Source organism: Grus americana, chromosome 3 (genome assembly GCF_028858705.1).
Source record: "Grus americana isolate bGruAme1 chromosome 3, bGruAme1.mat, whole genome shotgun sequence".
NCBI classification, from domain to species: Eukaryota; Metazoa; Chordata; class Aves; order Gruiformes; family Gruidae; genus Grus; species Grus americana.
Genome location: NC_072854.1, coordinates 17,162,254 through 17,173,149, shown reverse-complemented (window position 1 = coordinate 17,173,149; position 10,896 = coordinate 17,162,254). Strand labels below are relative to the sequence as shown.

Below are 10,896 nucleotides of genomic sequence, written 5' to 3'. Positions count from 1 at the left end.
ACCCACAAGAGGGACAGAAGAAAAAGAAGCCTTGCCTTTAGGACAAATGCCACCATGGCTATTAGGTCTGGGAGAGCCAACATAAGCCAATCCAAGTGTTCCCATGTCAAAATCTTGATATGTGAAGAGATGGGCAAGGCACACGTGAGCTGCTTTCTCAGCAATATCAAAGCTAAATTGCTTTAAAGAAAAAAAAAAAAAGTCAAATTTTTGTAAGACACATTACTGTGCATATTAGAAGTCTATAGATATGAACATTTATCTAATGAGCCAAACAAGCACCTTTTAGATCTGGTTAAGTCAGAAAAAAGCAGCTGTTTAGCTGTCCTACACAGCTGTAGAAAATTAAATTAATACCCAAGTACCTTGTACACATTAATTTACATAACTTGTCTATTCATTTCCCCTTTTCACAGACAAGGGAAAACCAAGTAGAATTATTTGATGAAGGTCACAAGGCAGCCAGTCTCTGGGCCAGACACATCAGGACTGCCTGACTCAGGCCACATGTTAATAATTCTAATTGGTGTGTGGTCTGTAATTATGCAATAGAGCCCTTTACCATGGGCTACAGGGCACATCGGCTACTTTGACTTTATGTAACATCTACACGTCATGCGAAGGAAGTAGAGGAGTTTCATACAGAGCAGCCGTATGAACGAGTAATTCTCTGTAAGGGGCACAATTTTTCAAGGGTTACAACCTACCTCTAGCAGCATTTTCACATCCCAGGCATCTTTCTTATCATCTGGGTAACTTTTTGCCATATTGTAATGCTTTTCTCCAGGTTTTACAAGATTTGGCTCATTGTGGATGATAATCTACATTTCAAAAAGGGCAACAACAATGTAGATGAATTTTGATCAATTTTACAGCTACAGAAAAGCTTTCAATGTAATCTTAAATGTCTCAACAGATCTGCAAGAAGAAAAATTCAGACTCAGCATGCTTCCAATATTAACTTTTCAGCCTCTGCTAGTTGATACGCTGACCACATCATACATGACTATATGAGTCATTTCATAGAGTGATATCAACAGTTTTCACTGTAACGTTCTGCTTTTAGATGCATGTTACTCTACCAAAAAAGACCACCCAAATACAACCAGGATTTACATCTAGTATAAATAACCCCAAACCATTTCAGAGTTCTAGCTAACCAGGAGATATTTTAAAGGACTGCTACTTTCCCAGTAAACTAGAATTAACGCATCATGTTCTCTTCCCCCTCCCTGCCCAATTAACAAATTTTCCTAGCAAAGGGGCAGCTAGCTTGTACCATGAGTACCTGTGTTCACATCACAGCCCTTGCAGTACTCCAAGCCAAAGGATTCCTTTTCTTTTTGATACCCTTTTCCAGATTTCTGTGCACTAACTTTCAGAAGCCATCATGTAAATTTTAGTCACTACATCCCCTGCGCACACATTATAGCCCAGCCTCTACACTATCATGATATCATAATGCTTAAGGGGAGTTATTAAAGCTCTTCAGGCAGGATTTGTGGGTTTTTTTCATCTGTATTTGGGGCCCACTCAGGCTGTGTAAGCTAAGCACTAGCCATCGACTCGAACATTAAATAGATGAATAAGAGTGTGTCTGACAGAAACAAGAATTGCTCATATTCTGGAAAAAAGCATCTTTAAATTGAGGTTAAATATAGAAAGATTCTCCCTGAAAACTCCTGTCTCAGAAGCTGTGAGGAACTGAAAACGGGCATGCTGTGTCAAATCATTAACACCACCTCTGGCAAGATGCTATTTCAGCTTGCTCTTGGCTGGAGTTAATAATGTAGGATTTTATTATTTATCTCTAACCCAGACAAAATAATCAGAAACCTTGATATCCAAAACATGTTCTTATCCTTCAAATTAGAAACCCTTTGCATAGTTCAGTGAATACCTGCTCTATCTGTATGCCGTACCCATTGAAGGCTCCATTGTCCCAGGAAGTATTTCGGTAGATGTCATCTACTCTGTCTATCAGTTCAATCTATGTAGAAAAGAAAAAAAGTGATTTAGGTCCAAGCTTTCATGTAATATAGTTCAAGACACTCATAGAAACTGCAATATACTTACCTAGAGGCACTCACTTCAAATTAAAATTGAACCTCATATAACAGATATACTCACTGATCCAAAAACAACAGCACTTGGATCCAGAGAGTATTATCAAATAGCCCTTAAAATTTTCCATCATGAAAAAGCAGTACAAACTTTCCCATTTATCACTTCTATTTGTGTAGTGGAAGAACGATAATATTAAGAACAAGACATCTTGGGAAACACTTTGTTCATAAACTAGTTTTCCAGGTTTCTTTGAGGGGAAGGGCAGAGGAGGGAGTTGTTTTTAGTGCTTTGTTTTAGCACGATGCTTAACTAGTTTAACTGACCCCTGAAGCCTGCTTCCTTCTCCCAGCCAAAACCCTATTATTTTCCTCATTATGGTTCAAGCACAAGGTTCCAGAAAGTCTCTCTTCAGAGCTCACTATCAATACCTCCCTTTTCAAGCTGTTCTCATCTCCTTAAAAAACACCTTCTACTAAATATAAACCATCAAACTTGCTCAGAATGGAAAGTGACATTCAGAGCCACTCAGTAATAGTTTACACTTTAGTTTTCCAATCACTGTATACATCTACCCAGGAAACACAATAGTAGGTTAGCCTGGAAGAGCCATATGTCAGATGCTGAGATAATAGCGCTTCTGCAAATACATGTAAACATTTCTGGAGAAAGAAGGGTCAAAAAGCCAGCACAGGTGGAACAGAGTGATTAGCATTTCAAAGATTCAGGCTCAGAAAGAGACTCTCAATAAACAGCAGGCCTCCACAAGTGGTTTCATTTGTTTTTGTCAAGTCCCCAAACCCATACTCCCCACTGCTGCTGAAAGGCTGTGGACAGACATTCTATTACCAAAACTTCTCAGGCAGACACCACCACTGCATTGGTTTTGGCTGGGTTACTTGGTAACCAGTACATGATGGAGCCTTGCTTTCCTGAGGATGGCTAAACACCTGCCTGCTGATGGAAAGCAGTAAATTAATTCCCTACTTTGCTTTGCTTGTATGCCCAGCTTTTGATTTACCTATTAAACTGTTTTTATCTCAACCCACAAGTTGTCTCACCTTTACCCTTCCTGTTCTCTTGCCCACCCCACCAGGGAGGAGTAAGTGAGCGGAGTGGCTACGTGGGGCTGAGCTGCCTGCCAGGGTTAACCCACAACACTTGTACAACCAAATTGTTTGCTGTGTCTGCTTCAGTGTCATTGTTCTGGACAGAGAATCCTGGAAGAATTTGGAAAAAAAAACCCAAAACCCCCACAACAACAAAAAAAACCAACAACCCAAAACTATACAAGTTCCTTTTTTCCTCTCATATGAGCTTTAAACACAGTTGAACTTTAAAGATGCTTGGATCACTTGCAGTGGAATTCAAATTTCAGGAGATTCTAGAACTCTGACCGAAAAAGAAAATTTCTTAGGCAGAAAACAGTGTAGCCACAGGGGGTATATGAAGGGAAGGGATTTGTTTATGAATGAAACTTGAAGACTATTTAACTACAGTATCACCATTAGAAAATATTTTTAAAGCATGATTTAGCACTTTTCCAGGTAAAAAGCATGCACAACCATGATATAAATACATATGTTGTAGAAAAGCAGTATAACATGTATGTTGTTTTAACTACCAAATCACTATTTTTTTTTCTCCATTACTCTATAACAGAGTATATTTACTTACCAAATAGTTTATAGTAGTACTCTCTTCCCCACGGCCCATATACTTGAAAAAACGATGATCTGCCACTACCAACATCTTGCACGTGTTTTTGGAGCTCTCTGGAACAGTTCTTTTCTTCCGATGGATGCTTGCTAATGTGAATATTTTAAATACAATTAAATAAACACTCAGTAAAACTGCCACTGCTGTGTCTATTATCCTTATTTAAGACACAACTGCGAGTTTGGGTGGGCTTTGGGGGGGAGAATGGGATGTCTAGTTTTGGTTTGTTTTATAATAACTATTCTTAAATTTTGTCTTCGTAACAGTCCTCAAACTTGTTGTAAGGAAAGGAATGTATAGTAGTGAAGTCTATTTACCTACAGAGCTTTTATGGTCATCACCTCAGCCTTAACAGCTCTCCTCCTTCTGTTCCTAGTCATTATCCCACATGCTGACACATGCGAAGGACAGAGGAAAGAGGAGCTGAAAACTCAAAAACCCATCGTAGCTCAAGATGGATTCTTGAGTGACCACTGAGGCCAAATAGGTCCTGCTGCACAGTGCACAGAAGTACAACGTTGTTTTCATGTGCTCCTTAGAAAGCGTACCTACATCACTGCCAGCTATCACAACAACCACTACTTAGGCCTGATAAAATAGCTTCCTCTCCTTAGCCTACGCTTTGGTAGGGCCAAATATCCTTCCAACAAGCCAGGAAGAAACATGCCCTGAGCGACAGTTTCTTCCTTTTATCACTTGTTAGGGCTTTTTTGGATGGGAAGTAGGCATGAGGAAGAGTGCAGCTTTTTTTCCCCCAACAATGAATTTAAAGAGTTAATAGTTAAACTAGAAGCAGCAACACAGATTATTGCCCAGGTTTTGATCTTACTTGCCCACACAGCCAGAATTCAAGCAAAGATGCTGCTCTCCCAGGGTACAGACACTCACCTTCGTTTTGCTTCCTGTCTTCCAGTCCTTTTGGCAACAGTTCTTCTTCCTTCAGCTTTAAATAACCACACACTTTGGGGGACTGCAATCGTGAGAAATCTTTAATATCTTCAGATCTGTAGACCAGCAGTCTTTCATCTTGCACATTATCTACAAATCTCCACAGTGGCTGACAGTACAAGAAGAACAGAAATCCAATTAGTTAGGAACACAGTGAATGAAAGACTAAGTCTATATAAGTAAAAAATTATATTTATGTTCCATCAAATCTCCACAGCTTTATGTGTACACACACACAAATACATTGGACTACGATAATTTCACCCACAGCATAAGTCTATTGATAAAAAGACAAACCCAAGAAAGCCAACAGAATTCGACTCTTTTATGCTACACAGGCATCCAAAAATCTAAGATCATCTCAATAGAGCAGCGGCAGCCACCTGATAAGGCTGTAGAAGAGACAGAATTTTTTTCCCTTTCCAGAATGTGAGCAAGCTGAGGAGGCATCTCAGGCTTCTCTGCTCCCTCTACAACAGCATGGAGTCTGGCGCAGCCATGCTTAGACTATGCTAACAAACGCACTGACCAGAATCACAGGGAGCTGGCAGAAATCAGAGAATACCTAAGCACATAGAATGCAGTCTTCACGGCAGAAGGCAGGGTCTTCAACATTCAATAGCTACCCAAGTCACTTATAAGCATGAAAATTTCTCCAAAAGCAAAGAAAACAAGAAAACCATGAAATCCCATGGTTTTCCTAATTCCCATAGCAGATGCATACTGACCATCTCTTTTTTTGTTTTTACTAACATATCCCTATTATTATCTGTACACAACACCACCAAATACAACACGGCCAGGGTCTGTTCTTTGGGCAAGGCCAAGTAGTACAGACTGCCCATGTCAACACTGCAGAGTGCTTGGGTCTGGGTCTCCTCTGGCCCTTAGGCAGTGGTCTTTCAACTTCAGACAACTGCTACTGAGCATACTGTGCTTTCAGTTCATAGCAAAAAGGTCCTGAAACACGAAGGCTGTGCTGGCCCAGCAGCCATCTGTCTACAGTGCAAAACTGAGGGTGCACATTTTGCATCCTAAGGCAAGGTAAAAGGGCACCAGGCATTTACATGAAGGCTATGAAAGCAAAGGAAGACAAGGGCAGAGTGGCTTTGTCCATGCTGCCTTTTGGAAACGGTCTCTGGCACACACCATCTCATCCAAGGCTGGTTAGGGGCTGAAGTTGACCTGGGGATGCCAACAGCTAGGCAGTGTGGGCAAGCCAGAGCCTCCGCACCACTGCCTGCCTTTATTTAGTTGTACAGATGCAGCCAGTGAGGCTGCATGGGCAACTGAGACATGCTTACATTGCTCTGGACCACAAACACAAAAAATGCTTTAAATCACAATCAAACAGCTACTACACGTTCTTAATGCGAAACACGAGTACAGTGGTTTGGGTATTCTAAACACATTTTTGTACTTTAACATGACTGGATTTCCCAGGTTTACCCATAATTCTGCATATCCTTGAGTTTGGAGACAATTACAATATCCATACAACACTCAGCCATAATTACTGTTATTCAGCAATTCTAATACAGCTTGTGTCTGGGAATATACTACATTGAACAACTCATTAGGACAGTCTCTAATTATCTATTTGTTGAATATTTTTTCAAATAGTTTAAAATAACACAAGCAATGAAAGTGGTGAAAAACAGAAACAAGGAAGCAAGGAAAAATACCAGATTTTCAAATAAAGCTTTAAGAGTGGGAAAAATTCCAAGACGTAAGGAAGCCAAAATTTTAGAAAGCTCAACAGACCTCAACTCTGAAGGCTGCACGGTTTCTTATTCTAGAGGACATGATCACCACTAATTACTGATGTTATCCATTTCTGTTTCTAAAACCCTTTCCTGTTTAAAACATACCTTCTCCCTGATGTATCTAAACCATGCAAATGTCAGAGAATGTCACTCACTAATAAAACTCAACACTTGCAGAAGTCAAATTGGTTTCACATTTCTCTCCCTCCTCCCTACTCACCCCAAACCAAACACCACCACCAAGACTATTTAGAGCTACAGAGGTGTCAATGTGACTAACTAGAAAGAGAAACACCCACAGGGAAAAGAGATTATTGTTTGAATATTGCTTTCAACAGTAAAGCATACCTCTATATTGTATTCTTCTCCATCAGTATTGATTCTCACTGTAAAATCTTCATCCCCAATATGTGCCACAACCTTGGAATTATGCTCTCCTTTAACATAAGGAAAAAATTAATTCAACTCTATTTGCATGTACTCCTGCACAGACACTGTTTTGGGGTTTTTTTCATTAGCTATAAACTTCAAGTCAAATTATGTTCCTCAGTCTCTGAAGAACCTATACTGTCCAGTTTACACGGGGGGGGAAGAAATGAACCAGCACTCCCCCCAACCATAACTTCCCAATGGTCGTAGTCATCAATACTTAATTTAATTGATAATTTTGCAGAAGGTGTTGAGATGGTTGTGGGGATTAGTAATGGGACACAGAATATTTCTGTCAACAAAAGCAGCTTGCATCTTACCACTATCGGACAGCAGTTTCATGGCATCAGCCTGCATTCCAGTGGAAAAGACTTTCACCACACCACAAAGGCAACATAAAAACCAAAACAACTTAGCAGAAGCATCAGTGCTGGACTTAAGTGAAGCAAAATACCTTTCTCCACAGAAAAGCAGTCTGAAAAGCACCATCTTAAAGACTTTTAATGTAACAATCTGGGCAACACCGCATCATCACTACCTGGGCTGCTGTTCTGCGACAAGGAACACTTAAGTCCTACATTCCAGTTGCAATTAAAGCCACTATTATAATTTTCAAAAAATCATAAGCTGCTGCTTGAGTAAATTATACTTTTGTGTTCTGCCAAACTAAACAGAAGAGTCTTATCTTAGAACCTTGGTACAATAACTCAGAAAAACCCAAACCCACCAAAAAACTCCATAAAAACAAAACCAGAAAACCCAAGGGGCATGAGAATTGTTTACTTGTTCATCCTAATCATATCTGATGAAAATGAGGGCAACACATCATTTACTTTGGCCAAGAGACTCGTGCAAATCTGTGCTTTCTCAGCACTAAAACACAGTCTAGTCCATACTAACCAACAACATGTCCGGTGAAAAAGTCTTGCCATTGAACACGATACTCCTTTTCCTTGCCTTCACCATCCACAATTAATGCTTCGAATTTTTCTGAAAAGTGTTCAGCAGTTGCAGTTAAGTATAATTTAAAGTGCCTGTAAAAGAATTTACTTCCATTTATTTTTAAGCAAAGTATACACAGAACAGACATATCCAGTCTACATTTTACTGAGGGTCTCAAATTTGAAAGCATTAATTCTGATAAGCAGGCTACAAAAACATATACTGTGTAATTGACACTTTAATAATGTTTACAGTTATGAAGAGTGTTTAATTTAAAAAAAGAACCACAAAAAACACACACACAAACAGTCACGGTTTGCTCATGATGCACCTTCTCCACATGCAGTCAAGCAAAACCAGTTACAGGTAATTATTTAAACAAAATCAGACCAAGGAATTTGTTCATCTAATTTAAGTTAAATTATCTTAAAGTTCTTATTTTCTGAAATAATATAGTCAGAAGACTAAAAACAGAAATCTGAACTCTGTAGATTTTTATGACATAGCGTCACAAAAACTGAAGGCTATCCCAAGAAGTAAGTAGAGAACCTTCTCTGGAAGGAGCCACATGGACTCTTGGTTTATGTGGGCTTTGGGTCAAAGATTTTTGTTATGCCCCTCTGCAATTATTCTGTAATTATCATTGGCAGTATTGCAACCTCACCATGAAGTCAGGGTGCATAAGGCAGTGCAAGACAGGGACAGCCAGACATTGGATTCCATTCACCTTTTATACTTGCTACCCCCCTCAAAACATTTAGAGATTTAAAACATATTCACAACTTGCATAACAGTTATAGCTGACAGATGGGGAACATGAGAACACAGTAGACACAGATGTCAGATGAACAAAATCAACCTACACTTGTTAACACAAAGCGTTATTCTCATCCTGCTCCCCCATTTCAGATTCACAATTTCAGCACTCAGATACCTGTCAGGCACTTTTCTGACACTCAGAATAGCATCCCTACAACCTTCCCCTTTCACCTGTCCTTCTATTTCCTGTCTTGTAAAAAAATAATTATTCAAAGAAGTGGTTTATTGAATGGGAAATCTACACGCAGTAGGAAGATGATTAAACCTCCATTAAAAAAAAAAAAAACAACCAAAAAAACCCTCTTGAGCAACAGATCACATGCACTCCCCAAACTGAAGGCAAAGATTTTTCCAGAACCAGGGGACAGTCCAGAAGTATAACTATGTTGCCAAGATGAGGTAGAAGTGGGATGCAAAAGAAATCTGAAATTCGCTGCCACTTTAGCAAACAGTGCAATATAATGCAACTCAACTTATTCTTCTGTTTCCTCTAAACCTCTCTGAAGCCATATAACCATGCAGATCACTAACTTAGAAGAACTGGCCAGTCATGACAGAAAACAAGATAACTATTTCTGGGTTTGATATTGCTCATCACATAAATCATCAGCAATGAAACAGTGTAATATTTCCCTTCAGTTTAATTACCTTTGCAGGGCTGAAAAACTTAAGAGCCTCTCTACATGTGTCTCAGGCTGGAGGTCCCTCTTCTTCAGTGAGTGTTGCTGGATGCTAGACTGAGAAAGGATGTCGTAGTCTGAAAGCATGGACTCAACTGTGTCTGGAAGAACCACGAGGAAAGTTTTAGTTTCAAGAGACTCTCTCTTTCACAAATGCACACATAAAACAGCAAACAGAGCCTCCCGTTTCAACAGCAATATCACAGTTTGCTCTAATTTTAGAATAATTATTGCACATTTCTGTAAAGGTGCATTGTGTGGAGGCAAGTAGAAATTGTAGTGCAAGACAAGGCACGATCTGAGAGAGGTAAAGAATTTAGCTCATTTCTTATCACAATTTTAGAGCGACCAAGCCATCACTTTTACTGCCACAGCTGTGTGGAGTCAATGCCCTCCCTGGCTGCCCCCTGGAAACTAAACCAGAGAGACTATCCCCACTTCTCTGGAGTGAATCATTGTGCTTCTCACCTGCTGGTCCCCATCCGAGTCTGAGGAAGAAAATAACTTAACCTAGGAAACTTCTAGCAAATTCACTGCAGATCAGGACTGCATTTATTACCTTTCTGTCTGAAAGTAGACAGAAAACAGATGGCTGCATAGCTTAATCAATCAGAAATAACTAATGAGGCACCGCATATGAAGCGCCTCCAGGTACTCCAGTTTCTCAGTATCTCATCATCATGCAAAACACCTTTGATTTCCCTACTCAAAACATGAAAGCTTGTACAGAGGAGGGAGACCAAGGGCCTGAACCTCTGTGGAAAGTGGCACACAAATTACAAGTTCAGGTCAATATTCTGCAGATGCTTCCACCGTTAACAAATGCACAATGCCAGCTGCCAACAGTGTTTGACTCTTGCTGATGCAGAGTCCTGCTGCTTTGTAAGGCATCCCGTTGCCAGGAGCACCCCCCCACGTTCCTCCTCTCTGGAGCACCCACCACCCAGCGAGACACCTGACAACCACTTTTGCTCCCACCAGCGCTGATTGATTCATTTGCTATTTACAGCCTTAAACAGAGGCCCTTATTCCCACAGTGCTGTCTTCCTTCTCTGCCAGAGGTGTTCACTCTTTTCACTGCACCAAATGAGAAGTCCACTGTGTTTTACAAGAGGCAGAAGTGCTCATCCAGTCATTTTTTATTAAAGAAATTCCCCTTTTTTTACTCTCTGCTTCCAGTTGTGCTACAAAACCAGACAGATACCAAAGTGGGCTTTCATTAATGAAAACGGCCTTCCACTTCTTCAGAGCCCCTGATCACTAGCTTACACCACCTAGTGAAGTAATCTCACTTATTTTATCTGACTTTTAAATGAGCAGCATCACCAGGAAGCTGAGTTTTACTGCCTCTTGTGCAACAAGCCAAGATTGCCAACTTGAAATCTAGACTGGTATAGCTCCTGAAGTTTGTTTGGTTTTTTGGTTTTTTTTAAACCTGACACTCAGTACCATCATTTATCCCCAAACACGTGCCTCTAAAGACCAAGAAAGCCTTTAAGAACAGGCATACTGTTTGGTCCAAGGCAAGA

General features: G+C 40.1%; 1 protein-coding gene across 1 annotated transcript in view; it reads right to left on the bottom strand.

Moving 5' to 3' along the window:
* ADAM17 (ADAM metallopeptidase domain 17) overlaps positions 1-10,896 on the bottom strand; it is a 35,489-nt gene that overhangs the window by 13,648 nt on the left and 10,945 nt on the right. Inside the window, exons 2-9 of the mRNA XM_054820210.1 lie at positions 9,336-9,468; positions 7,827-7,960; positions 6,846-6,934; positions 4,672-4,840; positions 3,742-3,872; positions 1,901-1,990; positions 708-821; positions 36-180 (exon numbers count right to left, since the gene is read on the bottom strand). Of these exons, the coding sequence (XP_054676185.1) occupies positions 36-180; positions 708-821; positions 1,901-1,990; positions 3,742-3,872; positions 4,672-4,840; positions 6,846-6,934; positions 7,827-7,960; positions 9,336-9,468 (1,005 nt within the window). The remainder of the gene's footprint in view (positions 1-35; positions 181-707; positions 822-1,900; positions 1,991-3,741; positions 3,873-4,671; positions 4,841-6,845; positions 6,935-7,826; positions 7,961-9,335; positions 9,469-10,896) is intronic.